Source organism: Palaemon carinicauda, chromosome 2 (assembly GCF_036898095.1).
Source record: "Palaemon carinicauda isolate YSFRI2023 chromosome 2, ASM3689809v2, whole genome shotgun sequence".
Classification (NCBI taxonomy): domain Eukaryota; kingdom Metazoa; phylum Arthropoda; class Malacostraca; order Decapoda; family Palaemonidae; genus Palaemon; species Palaemon carinicauda.
Genome location: NC_090726.1, coordinates 146,246,651 through 146,266,531, shown reverse-complemented (window position 1 = coordinate 146,266,531; position 19,881 = coordinate 146,246,651). Strand labels below are relative to the sequence as shown.

Below are 19,881 nucleotides of genomic sequence, written 5' to 3'. Positions count from 1 at the left end.
TTGCAACAGACGCCTCAGACTTAGGTGGGGTATTGCTTCAGCAATGTGATAAACAATTTTTCCCGATAGATTTTTATTCTCGAAAACTGAGAACTTCCGAAGGTAAGTATGCAGTAATAGACAAGGAAGGGCTAGCTATTGTTAATTCACTAGTGCATTTTAAGTTCATAATATACGGTTATCACGCTAAGGTTCTTACTGATCATAAACCACAAACCGACTTCTTTAAAGGTTTCAACCACAGCCCCAAACGAACTCGGTGGCATTTGATCATTCAAGACTTTGGCGCGAGAATCGGGTATTTACCAGGGAAACCAAATATCATTGCTGATGCATTATCACGCAACCCCGTGTCATCTTGTACGGAGCCTTTAGCTGAATTAATAGATATATCAACATCCATGCCTATTGTTAAAACGATATCTGAACAAGAAGATTTGGGCTGGAGTGCTGAATTATTACAGACTGAGCAAAGTTAAGATCAGAAATTAGAAAAAATTATAAATGCTTTGAAAGGCAATCATAAGGAAAAGGAATATAAAAAGTATAAGCAGCAGAATTATATAATCAAAGACAATATACTGTGTAGGACCGTGACAAGGAAAACCCGCAATACACCACATGTAACTAACGACCAGGTAGTGGTACCAATCTCGCTTATTTCCACTGTCCTGAATTGGTTGCATGCAAATCCATTGCATGGACACCCGGGGTTCTCATTAATGTCACAGAAAGCCAAATCATTGTTTTATTGGCATACGATGCTTACAGATATAAAAAAACACATAGCTAATTGTCGCACATGTCAGGAAAACAAAGGGCATACGAAAACACCTGTCAGCCTAGGGGCTTATCCCGTGCCCAATCAACCCTTTGAAAGACTACATTTAGATTTGTTAACAGGATTTTACGAGTCAGACAGAGGAAATAAGCTCCTTATAGTAATTGTAGATGCTTTAACTCGATATACAGAACTAATAGCGCTTAAAACTAAAACTGCAATTGAATGCGCTAGGAAGTTTTACGAGTGTTACATTTGTAAACATGGAATTCCACACATGATAATCTCAGACTCGGGTGGAGAATTTAATAATCACTTTCTTACCTCATTGTGTGAATTCCTTAGCATAAAGAAAATAAATACAGTACCATGATATATCACCCAGAGTCGAATGGGCTAGTGGAAAGAGCAAATAGGAAGGTTTTAAATCTATTAAGAGTAACACTAGGAGGATCAGACCCCAACTGGGATATTGCAATACCTGCGGTACTGAGTACTCTGAATCATTCATATCATATATCAATTAAAATGTCACCGCACGAAGCATTGTATGGTACCCCAGTTAGAACGGCTTTCCATGTATTAATGCCTACAACTAATCTATCAAATCCTTTAAAAGAATGTATAAATGCAAGCAAAAGTCGTTTTGATATCCTTCGAAAGAATTTAGAAGAATCACAAATCATAAAATGGAATCATGATAAAATAGTGAAGCCAACTAAAACATATACCGTGGGTGATAATGTATACATACAGGTAAATGTACGTAAAGGACTCAATTATAAACTGACACCTAAGTTTGAAGGCCCATTTAACATTTTGGAAACATTAACGGCCAATAGGTTTAGAGTTCAAAACGTATCCCAACCCACTGATGAGAGAATCGTACCATTGGCTCACATAAGAAATTAAAATAAGAGGGAAAGAAGTGAGGGAGAGATTTTTATTTGCATGTTAAAAGTTTTCTTCTTAATACAGGAGTAATTACATATATTTTTCTCGTTACAGGTTTCCAAGATGAATTTTTTGTTGTTGGGAGTGATATTGTTCGCTAGACATTTTTCTCGTGTGGGATGAGCTCTAAAACTAAAAGTATAGATTTTAAATATAGCACTATAGTTGAAAGACAAGAAGACGTTTTTATTACATCAAGTAATGTAGTTGTTGAAGTGCGAATGCAAGCAATTTTTCTCCCAGAGAATGACGTCACTAGTTTAAAAAGCGCCATTTCAGGGTTTGCTGTCTCATTAAATGAATTGCATAGAAGACATTTTCCTTTTAATACAGAGAGTTCGCTTGCATCGACACTAAAAGTTGCAGAGATGCTATCTGAAGACTTGCAAAATAAGACTTACGAGACAGAATCTTTGGCTCGTGACCTTTTGATGTGGACTGTAGGACACGAAAATATTGAGAAACATAACCCGTTTATTTTTGCTGCACTAAACATCTTTGGTTCTATTGAAAGTTTAGGTTTAGGAATTTCCAATCGTCTTAAGATTAGTAATCAAAATAAGAAAATTGAGTTCTTGACTCCTGAAGATGAATTGATTATGTCAGAACTAAGGAATCAGTTAGCTTCAATCAATCAAATTATGAGTTTAGTAAATGAACATTCAAGTAATATCAATCAGATTATGGAAGTACAGGATTTGTTGGCAACGTTAACGTATTTTGATTCAAAAATAGATCACATACATAACAGAATTGCACATTTCATTGAGAAATCAAAAGATTATGTGGAAGCTATCACGTTAGCGACTAAAGGTGTACTGTCACCCCATTTGTTGCCAATAAAATACTTAAAAGTTAATTGTGGAGAACGGACGGGAGAAACTAGGTTATATTCCTTTGTTAGACGCACGTAGGTTAGAATTTTATTACAGCCTAATTACAGTAAGCGTTGAAAATAACAGGATTATGATTACAATTCCCTTTGATTCTTCCGATGCCTGGCAATCTTACAGGATATCACCATTTCCGACTTTCATGACGAATCACTCAAATCCAGTAATATCCAGTTTGACAGGACACGTATTGATTTCCCCAGACAAGGAAATATATACGGTCATTAAAGACTTAAATCAATTAACTCACTGTTCAGACGCAATGGATAGAAAAATATGTACAGCTGACTCATTTGAATTCCATAAAAACTTAATGGATTCATGCGAGTTAGGTATAGTGCTAGACGGTGCTCTCTCCTATACAAATGAAAATTGTCTGGATAAGCTTTATCCCTTTGACAATAATGAGTTCAATTGCAGACTGAACAACGGCTCGTGGATACGATACGACAAGGCCGGCTTCAATGTATTATGCCCGGACGGATCCACGTCCTATTCCCAAATCTTCGTTGCAGCAGATGGTTGTATCGGGACATCCACTAATTCCATGGTAAAAGGTATCAAGACTATCATCAGAGAATGAGCCTACTTCGCGAACTTCACATGGTCAACAACGATTCCATCTTTACCTCTTCCATACAACAAACAGGTAGCCAAGCGGTTGATGAAAATGACCGACTTATGAAGAATTTCTTCACCCCATACTACTAGCAGGAATAATTGTGACAGTGATGATGTTTATCGCCGTTAACATCTTTGTTTGGCATAGGTTAAGGTACAATAGTTTGCAGCTCAAACAGAACGTTTTGCCATGTCCAGACAAAACTCCTTATTTAATTCAATTTAAAGCCGTTTGAAAGTGGCCCCTTCATTCGCTCAAAGGAGTAAAATTGTCTTGGAAAAGTGTTGTATACGAAAAGCAGTTAGTACGCTAGTAATATGTACTTGAAGAGACTATAGAACATATGCATTTAAAAAAATAAAAAAAAAAGAAATTTAAAATACATTTTAAAAATAAATCAATTTTTTCGGCATCTAATAAAATATATAAGCCGGAATGTTAAAAAACAGAATCTATGGGCATCTAATAAAATATATAAGCCCTATATATAAATATATATATATATATGTACGAAACCATGGTACGTGTACGTACCAGGAATTCGTGTTTGTGCACTAAAATTGTATCTTTACCAAGGTAACAAATATTTTTATTAATTACCGTATTATAATAATCTATATTTCTGACAAAGGTAACAATTATTCTTTAACAAAGTTACCGAATCATATATATATATCAGTATTTTTTTTTTTGGTACCATATAATCATTTGCTAGCAATGTACCATATATGTGATCTGTATTTATCATGCATTTTTTTTTTGCTTTGGTAATATCTGTTAATATGCATTATTGTTATTATTTTTTTTAATGTGCCTATTTGAACATTCATCCTCATTTGCTTATGGCTAAAGTTAAACAAAAAATAATATATATATCCAGTCACACTCCTAGTAAACATATTTTGACGTTGTTAAATTTTTTTTTTTTAATTGAGATAGCTGGCCGAGCTTATGTAATAATTATATATTACATGTTTAAAACACATGACGTAATAGGTCATTGTGGATGTAGAAGCTAGTGTGAGAAGTGTTGTAGTCAGATCATAGCAGGATGTGAATACCATATCTCAGCAATGTAACATTTTTATGAAGAATAAACACAAATACGAATCGTGAGAAAGAGTTGTGTCGCCACCGGATGCAGGTGTCTTCCTATATTAATGTTTAGTTTACATTATGTGTTTAAATGCTGAGATAACTGACTATACGATATCTGTGATATCGATATTTTAGCCAGTTATTATTAAGACATCATACGGAATGGTCATCCGACCAAACCAACTATACTCCTGTGATGGAGATGTTAACACTTGTTCTTAAAGAATAAACCATTTTAAAGTTAACTTACTTGACTTTACTTGAAGATGTAACATACCAACTAACATACTTAATGTGTGTTAACAACAGTAACACACAAATAGAAATACAGGACCTATTCCTAACTTAAAAAGGATGGTAGGATAACAGACATTAACGGAAACTATCGGGCTGTGAGCAGGGCTTAAAATCACATCTCACAGTTAAGAGTGTTACAGACCTTTATACGAAATTGCTTTTCTTGGTCCCACATCTTCACTTAAATGTGTGAGTGTGTGTGCGTATGTAATTATTTTTTACGGGCAAATACGCTTTCTCCTTGAAAATTTTATTGTAGAATTTTCATTATTTCATAATGGTCAGATAATCAAGACTTGTTTTGTTTCTTTAGGTTCTATGCCTTCAACATTGCTTGTTAGATTCCTTGTAGCATTCCTAACATCTTTAAATGTCACATTCTCTACAGTTCCACTTATTTTATCAATTTTCAACTCCTATTCTTTTTTATCATTCCTATAATTTTCCAATTTTAGCCTCCATTGTTGCTCTAAAATTCTTTATTGCAAGAATTTATTTATTGTATCAATAGTATTTTGCATTTAATGATTATTCTACCTTTTGATTAAATACATATTCAATCGTTTAAATACATTTGGTTATGGCAGTTTTAACAACCGGAGACAGACATCAGTTCATGAATGTAAAAAACTAAAAGAGTAATTAGTATGGCTTGAGAGAAAAGACGACGCGAGTTCATCTCCTAATATGTCAGTAATTGAGTTTTAATCCTCCTCCTTATTTCAGGACGTTCTTAAGGTACAAAGACCAGCTCGTTAGCCTAGGGGAAAATTAGGGTAGCTTTTGTTTGCATTATGAGATAGTACTTTACATAAGCATTTTTAACAAACTATATGACTTAAAATACTGTACGGAACTTTTCAACTCAAATCATATCTTTAAAAGTAACCTCTAACATTCCTATGAAGGCTTTGTTTTATCCTCAATAAATGCTTTTCTATTCGTAAATTCTTTTTACCTAATTAAATACATTACTTTCTTGTATTTACAGACATTATACTGTAAACATTATCTGTATTCTAAACCTTAGTGTACGATGTTTTCAAAACATTATGTAACGACTGGTAGCAATTAGAAAAAAGATTGAACTCACAGACGTATGACGTTCATGGAAAACGAACTCCTTCATAAATATTTAAATTAGATACTTACAATATTCTGAAAGATTAAATTTCTTCTTAGAATCTTATAAAAACTTTTTATGAGAGAGAGAGAGAGAGAGAGAGAGAGAGAGAGAGAGAGAGAGAGAGAGAGAGAGAGAGAGAGAGAGAGAGAGAGAGAGAGAGAGAGAGTTTTGTTGAGAAAGCTCTGGCTACTTATAACATTTCTTTTAAGTTCTTTTTTTTATCTGAAAGGTATCTCATGATCGTGTTCATGGATGTTAGTAGACATGGGAGATGCTTTGGCATGTCAAGTTCTCAGAAACCGTGAAAAGCCAATAATTAGAACATAATATAATTTTTCAACTTGTAATAAGAACGGTTTGACATTACTGACCCCTAGATGTATTGCACAACATCTTTATAGCAGACAAAACTCTCAACCCAATACTTTGCTTGGTTAACCAAATCATGTTTTTATTCACAGACTTCCGTTTACTGAAACCTAAATGTAATATTCTAATTTACATTTTCATCAAAGATGTGTACTAGTAATTCAACTTTTCAAATTCAATCTTTTATATAATTTCAATAATTACATCTGATTTGTCCCCTCTTCAGCTCCGCTACTCTAAAAGCTCCTTTGTAATTTGTTGAGATTTGGATTCCAGTCTTCCCAAAGAATTTAGCTCCTCGCGCACAATTATAATTATCAAAAGAATGAACAATTCTAAAATTTCTTTACGAAGTATTAATGCTAAAATTTATGCATTAATCTAACTAATTTCATATTTAATATTTTGAATACATTCCCTAGACATTTCACATGGCAACAAAACAAACCTCAACATAAGGTGACTAACACGAAACTTACCGAATGTCACACGATGTATGGAACAGTACTTATACATACACACACACAAACACACCCACACACACACACACACACATATATATATATATATATATATATATATATATATATATATATATATATATATACACACGTTTACATATACATACATACACACACACACACATATATATATATATATATATATATATATATATATAAATATATATATATATATATATATATATATATATATATATATATATATATATATATATATATATTAAAATTACAACCCTTGACATTCTCATTATTTCTGCGGAAGCTGTTCTAAAGCATAACAGTACCACGAATAAAAGACAACTGATACTAGGCACCGAGACATTGCGACATAAAATGAGTATACTGTAGTTATTGAAGCTATGCCAAACAAGAAATCCACTCTAACCCTAAAAGGCACAGGCGCTGAGGCATTAGCTACCAACAGTGAAGCTTCTGGACGTTTGCTTACTCTGAATATCTTCCGACGATTGTCTAAATCATAAATAGCATTCTTGGGGCAACACTTACTCTAAGCAATTTAGCGCAAAAGATAAGGATCCTGAGGAACAACTTTCAAAATGAAAATTCTTAGAACTTCGGGTTGTTTGTAGTAGAGGAGTTATCAACCTGATATATTATAAGAGGTTCATCATTCTAATATCGATACAGAAAGGAAGAATGAATGGTAAATATATGATACTCTAATTTCAAGCCAAATACATTAACCCTCTATATTTCCTACTTGCTATCTTGTGTTTTATCCATTTCTGGCCATGAATACTGTGACAAACCACCCGTTCATGAGATATTCTACACCACACCCCATTTTTAATGACAATTATGGGGAATCCCAGTGAGTAACCACGGTTTACGGTGGGGAAACACCAAAAAAAAAGTGATTTGCAGTAATAATAACGGACAGAAATACAAATTAATCACTTGCTAGGTGGAAAAATATGTGGTCCGTGTAGGTGGCGTGAAATGAAAGTAACACTATTACTTATAATTTACATCACGCCCCTAAATGATTTTTACCCAGCCATGGTTCATTTCATTCGCATATAAACAATCTTACTGCTCCTCTGTTCTGGCAAGCGGTACATGATGAACTTAGCACGCTAATTTTTTCTTTTCACTTTCAGATGAACAACAATAGATGTATACTGAGCAGTGTTTTAAACATGATCAATGACTAAAATAGATGAAATTGCAGTATTACAATAAATTTCGAAACAGATTGAATTCCCTTGTGGAAGATTTCTTGCTACTTTAGTCATGCTCAAACTGAAACGGATGGAAAAACTTATGGCTGTTGTAAAACAACATCCGGGAACATACCCATAACTAATTGGAAGCTCATATATATATATATATATATATATATTAGAGAGAGAGAGAGAGAGAGAGAGAGAGAGAGAGAGAGAGAGAGAGAGAGAGAGAGAGAGAGAGAGAATAAAACGGGTAATGCAAACAACCCATGGACTGTAAACTATCATCAGTTTCTCAAAAGTAAATGAACCTAAAGTAGTTAATATGCTCCTGCCAACCCCTCTTCATACAGAATAGCCAGCACTTGTCCATTTGTATAGTGAATTCCTGTTTCACTGGAAATAAAAGTATCATATATTAACCGAATAAATTAAATCACCAACGCGAAAACAAAACTTACTATTATTTTGACCATTTAAGACCTTCGTACGTACATTTCTCTATCATAATAATATTCACGCAGTTGTGTCAATTTAAATATTTGAATAGTCTATGATTACGGTATAAGTACAAGATAGGCCGGAGAGAAGATCAGGGACAACCTCAACATTTTTGGTAATGCACTGCGAGCGTTTTTTTTTTTAGGTCGTTACGGTGGAAGCAAGCCAAACCAATTTAAAAAGTTTTGGGTCATCCGCAGTTTTTTTTTTCTTTATTAAGCTGTTCTATTACTTTTTTCGTAGTTTTAAGTCCTATGAATAACTACTATCATAATAAAAGTCTCAAGTTCAAGTTTATCTACAATTGTAAATTCAATTTTACCTTAATTTTAGTTACAAAGATTTATCAAACGAGCGTTTTGATAACTCTAATGATTATGATATGGAACTTAAAACAACACTATACAAAATTAAACCATTTTGCGATTACCAACCAAATACAATTACCATCTCATTCCTATTTAGAATCAAACTGTATTTATACCTAACTTTGACTCATTATTTTAGGAATTTTCCATCTAATTTTATCATTTTCAATTTATCACGATATCGGTGAATGTTGTCAGGCAAGGTTTCACTATGTACTGAACTAGGGCATGGCGAAACACGAAAATGAAAAACCTCTTTTAATTTAGATCAGAAGCAATCACGTAATAATGATAATCGAAAATAGAAAATAAAAAAAGAAAATAAATAACGGAACCAACAATAGAAATTCATATAATAATAACACTATTAATGAAAATATAAAATTAAGAATAAGAAATCACAGCTGGTAGAATTCCTTACCTCTAAGGATCTGATGACATACATCACAGGCTGTGATTTTCTTATAGGTGTATTCTTGAAAGATATGAGCGGTCTCGAAATTGGCAGCAGAATCTTTGTCACGACAGTTCTTTCTGGTGTTGGGGAGAAAAATACAGAAAAAAGGGCATTAGACACTTACCTTACATTTTCACACAAGCGTTTTTCTCTTATTATAACATTGTACTACAATTAAACACAGTATTCAAATAACAAAAATATATGAAATAACGAGGTTAAATAACAATGCAAAAAATATGACAGAACATTATATATGAACTATATAAGTCAATTTTTTTAGTTTTAATAATTGTGATTTTCTTTTTTTCGACAAGAGTACATGAACATGAAGCTGTGAAAATAATTGAAAACGAACAATGATATAAAATACAATATACAGTAGGATATAAAACCCATCCGTTTTTCCTGAAAAAATCTGAAATGTGTATAAAATGTATTTTCTACATCAATGTATAGATTAGAATGAATTTCACTTATTAGCCTATAAATAGTAACCTTTGAACTTTTCGCTTACGAAAAAATCTACATTCAAATAATAAAAAATTAGTTTGATCGAGTTCACAAAACTAGTCAAAATCAACCAAGAAAAATCAAACATGAAAAACTCTTAAAATCAGAGCACAAGAAAAAATAGCTTTTAAGCAAAACTGAAAATTTCAAGGTATCTCTCCTGTGGTATTTTCCTTCTTGCAATGGGTTAAAAGACTCGAACTTGATTTGGAAATTATGCCCCACTTCATTTTTCTTTTTTTTAACATGCATGCATGAATTAATGTATAGAAAATAAGGCAACATGTGTTATACTGCCATGGGGCATGGAGGCCATTCAGAGCAAGATTTATAGAAACTATAAGATTCCTTGATTTACTAGTGTGAATAATTTCCATCAACGCATTATATTCAAATTCGATCACACGACTAACTTTCTGAATGGCAAGTAGGGTAATTCTTCTCTACGTTTTCTTGAAAGTACTTCTCTCCCATGTTTCTCCACCAGCAGACGATCAGAAATTTAATATGGGTCAGACAACTTAAGAGCCGAATGTTCTTACTGATGATCCCAGCTGGCTCTTTGAAATGTTTCAATAGGTGAAGATTATGAAAGAAAAAGATACGGGAAGTAGGGATATAAATATACAAAAACGATTAAAAGCACCAGGCCTGAAATTAAAAACCACATCCACGGAGAATGGCTATAGCACAAAGGAAACTGATATCGAATTTATGAGGTCAAATGGGATATGTTGTATATCTAAGAAAAGTCTACTGTACTTAATTAGCAAGGGGGGCATATTTTGTCACCGAACTAAGGGTGAAAAAAAAAAAGCCTTAAGTTAGTAAAAGCAGAACTACGGAGTATATCTTCACTTGCCTTGTCACTTGACCTACGCATTGCATTGCAAAAAGGGACAGCATAAGTATATACATTTGAACTACTAGTTTATAACTTAAGAATGCATGTAAAATTAAACTTTCATTTGAACTTCTGTACATGTTGTATTAATATAGAATACAAATCACATTTTCTTTGGATGACTCCTTTTATTACTATGGAATACATCAACTATGAACCTAATCCATGCGCTCATCATAATACAGCTTGATAAACATACTTTAATAACCTCAGACTATATTCTATACCAGTATGAATCCCTTCTGAAACCGTATTTCAAGTTTCCCTATTCATCTTATTACGGTGTAGTCGATATTAACCTACAAATTCTTTCGACAACACCTCTATTATCGTAATTTAACAAACATTACTCACTAGACGTTCCATTTACACCGATGAATATGTGGGTACCTTCAGAAACAAAATAGATTATTCTATTAAGACCGTTGTCCTTTAAGATTAACTTCGTGCCCGAATCAACCCTAAAGAAAATTTAGGGGGGAAAGAAGAATGCGTTGGGACTAAAGTAATTAACTACGAATCGTCAAGCATGCCTCTTAATAAGAGTATTGTTAGGGTGTAGTCAAATCACATGAGGAGAAAAATGTAGATTTGTAAGTATCTAGGAAGGCCAGGCCACATAAGACTAAATGTAATTTCTTATGATATTTGATACACAAAAAATATAGCCTTTTCTCTCGAGTTATGGAAGGATTTAACGCTTGTAAACACATGCGTTTCTTTTATCAGCATTAACCCCGAAGCGAGCAGCTGTTAGAACAAAGGTTGGTTTAAAATTACAAAGAAGCAATTTAGACTGAAGCTTTACAGGATCCGATTGCAATGGTATTGCACGAAATCTAAAGTGATCTGCAAAAGAAAATCTTATATGATAAAATTCCACATTTAAGAAATGGATCAAAATCCACATCAATAGGATAATTCAATTTGATGACTTTTTCTTATATCTTAGCTTCTGCTAATGAAAGGGACACTAGAATAAATTATAAAACACAACGAATCGTTGCAATGTCCTAAAGTTTGTATTTTCAGCATTTATTAATGCCATATAATCTCATTTAAAAAAAAAATATTGGGAAGGTGTATGACGGAACCTTATACATTATTCTAACAGATACACAATCCTCGTGGATACAAGTAAAGCAAAGTAAAAACTATTTCAGTGACCCTCTAATTAGAAAATATACCATATGTTCACATTATTTGTCCCCTAATGACAGTATCTCGTATGATGATGTGATTGTAGTGATAAACCAACTCCCTAAATCCTTTCTTCTCCTGAGACCGGTCTATGAAATGTGATCTTCCCACTCTCCGAGACTTTCCAGACGCCACTGACCCCCAATTCTATCTTTGTTGCCTCTTCACATACACACACACGCAAGACTATATCCAGCAATAAGAAATATACGCCAAGTTCAGACATAATTTAGTGTCTGGACACTAAAAAGTCGAAATAATATTCACTCAATATTAAACAATGATATGACTTAGGTAAAATTTTTAGACATCTATAACGAGAATTGAAAAGTTACAAAACAATAGCTTTCCGTAAACCAGCTCAAAAAAAGCAAATTATACTGAAGCATGACATTGGTCAGAATTCAGAAGGGACAAAATAATGATGAACTTCGTCCAAGAGAGATATACTAGAAAAAAGCTACACCGTATAAAGCTTGTAAGGGAAACCATAAAATGAGATGTTCTGCCTGATGTCCCCGACATAATTTCCTCGACAAATGCAGCCGGAACGAATGCCTTTGCCAAATTCCGGCTGGCACTGTCACAGCAGCGGTCATTAAATACAATTATGGAATTTATTCATTACATGCAAATAAAACCATTCTCTAAATTGAGTCAAAATGGTGTTAAACTGAAAACCCATTTTCAATATGGTGTGAAACGGCAATTACCGAGAATTGCAATGTCAATTATTGCTTTTGCAGCGTTTTATTACAACGCATCGAAATAACACCTTATAGGAGAGGCAACAGAAATAAAATCATTACAATACTCCATGAAATTGTTGTTTTAGTAACTTCCAACCTTTATACATTCAGATAATTCGACAGTGATGGTCTTTAAATGCGTTTGTCTTTTAGTTAACTAAGCAAAATCAAACATTTGTAATGGCTTATAAAATCATATTTTTGAAGTCTATAATGGCCTCTAAAAAAAACGAGACACGTATAAGAAAATATGGTTCCAATTTTGTCTTTTCTTTTGATTTTATGCATAATTTCCAACAATGGCAACGAGAGAAGTGCTAAATTACTAAAGTTTTCTGGATTCTTTCTCATGTTTCAATCATCAAATACCAAATCCTCGGTGTATTTAACAAAACCTTTGTGGAACATCTAGAATTTGTTGAAAATAACTACTTTTTGTCATCCTTTGTCATATTTTCTTTCTCTTTACGGATGATATGGATTAAAAAAATCCCATTAAGAAGTCAATCTATGTTTGCTAGATGTTTTACGAAGAGAGCAAAGAAACTTGGCGGATGATTTTCTGAAAAATGAAGGAAGAAGACTAAGTGGAGAGAAACTGTTAGAGGGAGAGGATCAAGAGGGATGCAGAGAAACATATGGCGAGATAATGTGAAGGATGATATGAAGAGAAGGGGTTTGGTGGAAGAGGATGCCCTTGATAGAAGGCATTGGAGAATGCGCATCAGGCAACTCTTATGTAGGGGTAATGGTGGGGAAGAAGCAGACAAGGAGGGGGTTTCATTCAAAAATAAAGTTTTAAAACACGCCTAATGTTAAACTGAAAAATAAAGAAATACTGATGATTAATAGAATGATAAATATGGACAATCAAAACAAAGAAAGGTATTCAGAAATTAATGTTTATTGGAAAATACAGTAGCAGGATACCCTGTAAATAAATGGGATCTCACAACTGAACAATTTTCAGATGTAAAGGAAAGAAAGAGTATCACATGAAATTATGCATAGAGACACCAGATGTTTTGTAGGAACAATGAAAACATATGTTGGATGACTGGTTAACAAAATAAAATTTTACACTTCAGGAAATATTTTGTCCAAAAATTCCTTGACTCTTTGACTCGAAAGTTTTGCTTCTCGTGTTGATATAGAACATTTCAGTTACTGAATCCTTATACACAGTATACGAGTTCACATGTTCGGTTAAAAATTACCGTAACATTGAATACATTTTGCCATTCCATTGTACTTTCAACATATCAAGCGAAATAAAATGTCTTTTTAAGAAATCATGAGAGTAAAATATTGAGTTCATTATGTCAGTTATAAATGATATATATATATATATATATATATATGGTAACAAAGGGAGTTATTTGCCTTTGGGCACTTGAGTTGACAAGTCCCTCACCTGAGAGGGTAGTTGTGTACGGTGTACTTACGAACGAGCCTTTTGTAATAAATGAAGAAAACCCATATTTTGACGTCTCATTATCCGTCTACATGGGTCATATTGGTGTCAGTTGTAAAAAAACGTCTGTTTGTGTATGCTGTGAGCGAAGTTGTTCTTTGAGCCAGTAAAATAAAAGTTCAAGATGCCTAAATGCACAAGGACTATCATAGCAGACGCTGCTGCTGCAGGAGATGAGAACAAAGGAGCAGTGGGATATAGCGTTGCTGATGAAGAATATAGACAAGAAATTAGAATGCAAGAATTGGAAAATAAGTTAGAAAACTTAGAACAGTTAATGAACAGATTCTTGGTTGAACGAGAAGAGGCGCGTCGTGCAACCACAGCATATCCGACGTACATAAACGAAGTTCAAATGCACACAAGGGAAAGTACACATGCACAGCCGAGTGAAGATACGCAAATCGTAGCTCGATAGTTGCCAGAACTCCAGGCAAGTGTAAGGCCTTTTGATGATCAACGGCTTAACGAAAGGTTTCAATCGATTGAAGTGTTTTTGAGACTTTGAAGTAGCTATATATGGGTGGTTGGAAAGAGAAAAAGCTATTCAGGTAATTAGATTGCTGAAAGATGCTCCGGCAATGCAGGTAAGGTGTTGGCCACAAGACAGTTTAAGAAGTTATACTGAAATAAAACGACGTTTAATTGAGAAATATGCCTTGCCTGATGCGAGAAAGGGAGACACGAAAGAAAATTACAAATCCAAAATACACAACGGTGAATCAGTTCTTAGTAAGGCAACTCGCATTTTTCGGGATTGCGATTCGTTTGCTACCCTGAGTGCCAATCTCCCAGAAGGTGATAAAAAAGCAGCCCGTAAACATATTCGCTGATTAGTAAACCAGTATTTATGTGGTTATTTGTTCGATGACAATCGCTCGTTAGCGGACGTAGTGAGTGCGATACAAAACATTTTAGACCGTTTGCCAGAACAAAAAATGACTGGGAGTAACGGGCCTGATTCGAGAAGTTGGCAGCCATGAGAAGCCGTCGACACTCAAAGATGCTGGCAGTGTGGGAGAGAGGGGCACTCACGAGCGGAGTGATCCCCCCAAGATCCCCCCACAGTTACACTTGTCAGGCCTCGGTCATCTATCTCGAGAGTGCTCAGCAAAAAGGCCCGTGGCGGGCGGGCTGTGGCACACGTACACCTCCCCCCCCAACATCCGAGGAAAAGGAAACAGAGGAAAAGGGAGACAAGGGAATTCGATGCCCCCCCCCCCCATGACATCACAAGCATTAGCTGAGGAAGTGGTGACGTCAAACGTTACAGAGCAGGTACTGGGACCTTCATCGGTAACCCCCGACATCACCCCTGCAGCACTAGGGAGCAGGGGCATTGCAGCTGAGGTCATTGGCCCGTGCCCCATATCTCGTAATGGCCGTCTAAGAATGTTGGGAGTTAGGATTGAACTGCCAGATAAATCCATTCGTGCGCTGATCGACACAGGAGCCAGAGTTTCACTGATTGAAAAAAGATTCTCTTCAAACCCACTACAGTCAGCGGCATCCATCGTTCTTGACACGCCAGGAGGAAATAAACTACACATAAACCATACAACAATCGTCAACTTTAAGGTGGGGTCTGTGAAGTTTACACATGATTTTTTTCGTCTTGCTCATCTTGGGAATTCTAGGAATCGAGGCTATTTTAGGAATGATTTCATCTGTAATAATCAAATATGCATTTTTGGGGGAAAAGATACAATAACAGTAAAAGCAGGAGGGTACATTTTGCCGATAGAAAGTCATGAGAGATTAAGTGCGTGTGCGAGCTCGGAGAGACATTTAAGGTAGGTAACAGCTGTACCTGAAAGAGGAGAAGTGTTGTCTTCCCAGACACTTCCGAGCATATCAGTGACCCCATGTCGCACTCTTGATGAAGGAACCAAGGTCGTTGTTAAACCCCATGACAATTGGGTCCATATAATATTAGAGGGCTTAACGGAAATAAAAGAGAACAGAACTGATATAACGAAAGTTAATTTGTCAAATAAAAGAGTTGTTTTAGGAAGTGATTCTGTGTGTGAATTAGTTATGTGAAATTGCTTATAATGGGATGTTGGGAGCCACAACTCCAGCTCGCACAGATGAACGCACTCAGAATTTGATTATGCAAGCACGAAAATTATGTTCATCTGAATATCAGCCGGTAGTTAGTGACACTGTCAATAATTATTCTGATGTAATTGCAATTGGAGAAGAGCCACCTGGGAGGATTGATTGATTTCCCTTTAGCATTGAAACTGGGCAGGCGGAGCCAATCAGGTCAAGGCCTTATAAGGTACCCATTCATTTCCAGGGAGAGATAGAAAGGGAAATTAATAAATTAAGGGAACAAGGGATAATAGAGGAGAGCGAATCCCCCTGGGCTTCTCCAATTGTAGCTGTTAGGAAAAAGGATGGCTCGATAAGATTGTATGTTGATTATAGGAAGTTGAATGCAGTCACTAAGGATAATGCATTTCCATTGCCCTCGATCAAAGAATTACTTGTGAAAGTTATGGATAGCAAATATTTTACAGCTGTTGATAAAAAATCTGAATACTATCAAATACTCTTTCAGGAAGACAGTAAATATAAAACGGCATTTATAGCTTATGATCAACTATTTCAGTTTAATTTTCTTCCTTTCGGTGTTAAAAATGCTCCAAGTCATTTCTCTAGAGTAATGATGGCGGTTTTGTCTCCCTTAATTGGCCATAATGTTCTTGTTTATTTAGATGATAGCATGATTACAGGGAAAACGGCCGAAGAACATAATAATAATATTCGTAACGTTTTAGAAGCATTGCGACGTAATGGTATGAAAATTAAATTTGTCAAAGTGCAAAATTTCTGTAAACAGGTCGAATTTTAAGGTCACATAATAACTCCAAAAGGTATCCAACCCTGCCCCAGTAAAGTAGCAGCTATTAGAGATTTCCACATGCCACGTAACTCTAAGGAAGTAGCCGTAAATTCATTGGAGGTTTTGGAGAGATAGGGAGACCCTTAGATGGTTTAAAGAAACAAAAAGTAATAAATTGTGGAGTGGAAGAAGAAAGGACCTTTAACCATTTGGAAGCTGCCTTAACTAGCAATGAATTACTCACATATCCTAGATTTGATCGCCCGTTTGTAGTGACAGCAGATGCGAGTAGCGTAGCTATTGGTGGCGTAGTTTCTCAACGAGATGATAAAGGCAGAAAGCGACCCATTTGTTTTGCTTCCCGGGCGTTAAAAGGGGCAGAAAAGAATTATAGTACATTCGATCGAGAGGCTTTGGCTATTCTTTGGGTTCTAGAGAGGCATCGATTCTTTTTATTAGGTCAGTCAGTTGAGTTGCAAAGTGATCATCGCCCTTTGCGTGATTTGTATTATAAAAATTATTTGACCTCTTGACAAGCGAGATGGATTGAAAGATTGTTAGAGTTTAATATAAAGGGTTTTCACCACATAGAAGGTAAAGCTAACAAGGTAGCTGATGCTCTCTATGGCACAAAAAAGGAAAGAAGAACGTAACCAAAATATCGAAGACCCCCATCAAAACAGAGAAAATAGAGAACGGGATGGGAATTCTTCCGATGAGCAGTCAGAAGACGGGGTGAGTGAGAGAGAGAGAGAGAGAGAGATGAGCGGCGAAGGCGAATATATGTGGGTGGCTGAGGACATGACCAGGGGTGTCCAGAATGAATACACTGATGATGCAGGTTTGATTGACTTGGGAGGTTGGGACATGAAAGAAGTCCGAGAGGGACAGAAAAAAAGAGGAATTGATGGAAAGAGTGTGAGCAGTGATTAAAGGGAATCGGAGAGTTATCCGTCATTTCTGAATGTGTCTCGTGAGAATTCTTTTATATAGAAAATGATATCTTATACTGTGCTTACGAGAAGGGGGGAGGGGAATTTGGTGCACGGGTAGTTCTTCCTCCCTCTTTAATTAATCGAGCCATCCACAATGTACATGCAAGTCCGTATGCAGGGCATTTAGGGATTGATAGAACATTAAGGAGAGCATGTAAATCCTTCTTTTGGATAGGAATGAAAAAATCTATAGAGAATTATATAAAAGGTTGTCACGCTTGTAACTGTTTCAAAGAACATAAAAACACTGTACCGGAAGCCAGAAAGTGGCCGTGATTCCTATTAAATTTTATAAAGTGCATATGGATGTGGTAGGACCATTTCCTACTGGTTTAACACAACATAAGTATATATGTGTATTTGTGGATGCATTTACTCGGTACGCTCATACTTACGCAATGTTGGATAAATCGGCAAATTCATTAGCCCAGACGCTGTGCTCTTTCATTACTAGGTTTGGTTGCCCGAAAATTTTGATAGGTGATAATGGTCTCGAGTTTATAAATAAGGTGGTGAAATCGGTCACGGACTTGACGAAAATTGAACACTTTTCAGTGACCGCATATAGCCTTCAGCAAATGGGTTAGTGGAATCGCTTAATAAGGAAGTAGTGCGGATTTTACGTTACCTAGTGACTGATGACCCCTTTCATTGGCATGCCATGCTTCCTACAGCCAAGCTAGCTTTGAACATTGCGTATAATGCTTCACTCAGGGACACGCCTTTCTTTTTAGTGTATGGACAGGATCCTGTGTTACCATATACGGTACTCATTAATTCGCAACAATTGCGAAATTATTCAACTGGGCAATACCATGTATATTTATTAAATCTATTGAGGAGAGTAATGAACACCACCGAAAGGTTTTTGAAAAGCGCCAATGAAAAACACAGCTCAAAGTATGATGGTCGGTTCAAAACCACACTTGTAAAATTATTTGTGGGTGATCGTGTGTATTTGAAATGATTACAACCTAGGAAACACAAACTAGAGCCAGCTAGGTCTGTACCGAGTAAAGATGGTTAAATCTAACACAGTTGTGATACAAAGCATTATCAATGGCGCAGTGTCTGAACATCATTAGGCACACATACATGTGGTGCCTGAAGAGGTAGTTTTCAAAAGTATTCCTCCTTTCCCCTTGCATACATGACATTCCTCGAGTAGATGAGTAGAAAATATTTTTCCCTTTGTTGTTGTTGTTGTTTGAACAGACCTCATTTCTTCTTTTGATGTGTTTTTAAATAAACTTGATGATAACAATGTGTTCTTATGTTGATGCTTAAAGTATACGTAAAATGTTGTGGTAATTTTGCCGAGTGTGGCAATACGTATAACATTGCTGAGTGAACCTAAAACAATGAGATTAAATAGGTCAGGTGAGATCCATCAGCCGGATACTGTATTATTCATGTATTTATATGATTCCTGGTTGCTGGGGCCGGGGCAGTTCCCGAATGGCAAGTGGCTGCGGGATTAAAAGTTCAGCCTTGAGGATAGGTAGTGTTAGAGAATATGTAGATGTGAATATCCTATACTTAATGTTATAAGCGAAGGGCGGGAAGATGAAGGATTTTCTCGGGAAAACGGCTTGTGGCCACCGGTTGATAGTTAAAGCAAGTGTAGTAGTGATTTAAATAAATGGCGAAACGGTGGTGGCGAGTTGTGTTACGAAATTATGCCGTATACCCGGACTAGTAAAATCGAGGGATGAAGGAATATCTATTCCTGCCCCTGTCCCACCCAAAAGACTGTATTGCTCACAACCACAGGGAGGTTATTGATGAGGTTGTGTAAGAATGGTTATGATTTTTTTTTCACTTTGGGTATTCTGTATTTTAGTTGCAGAGGTCTTAAGAATAAATGAGTGGAATTTTATATTGCTTGTGTACATTTTTTACATGCAATATTTCAATTTTATTTTTTTTTGTGGAAGATGTTATTTTTTGAGGGGTAATTTCTATTTATCTATTTTTTGTTGCATTTCTTTTTAGTACATCCAGGTTGGAGTGTCCTCCAT

General features: G+C 35.5%; 1 protein-coding gene across 8 annotated transcripts in view; it reads right to left on the bottom strand.

Annotated features, from left to right (window-relative positions):
- Stacl (Stac-like) overlaps positions 1-19,881 on the bottom strand; it is a 963,585-nt gene that overhangs the window by 396,402 nt on the left and 547,302 nt on the right. For all 8 annotated transcript variants that reach the window (XM_068358813.1, XM_068358785.1, XM_068358749.1 and 5 more), the window contains one exon: positions 9,139-9,251. In XM_068358813.1, the coding sequence (XP_068214914.1) occupies positions 9,139-9,251 (113 nt within the window). The remainder of the gene's footprint in view (positions 1-9,138; positions 9,252-19,881) is intronic.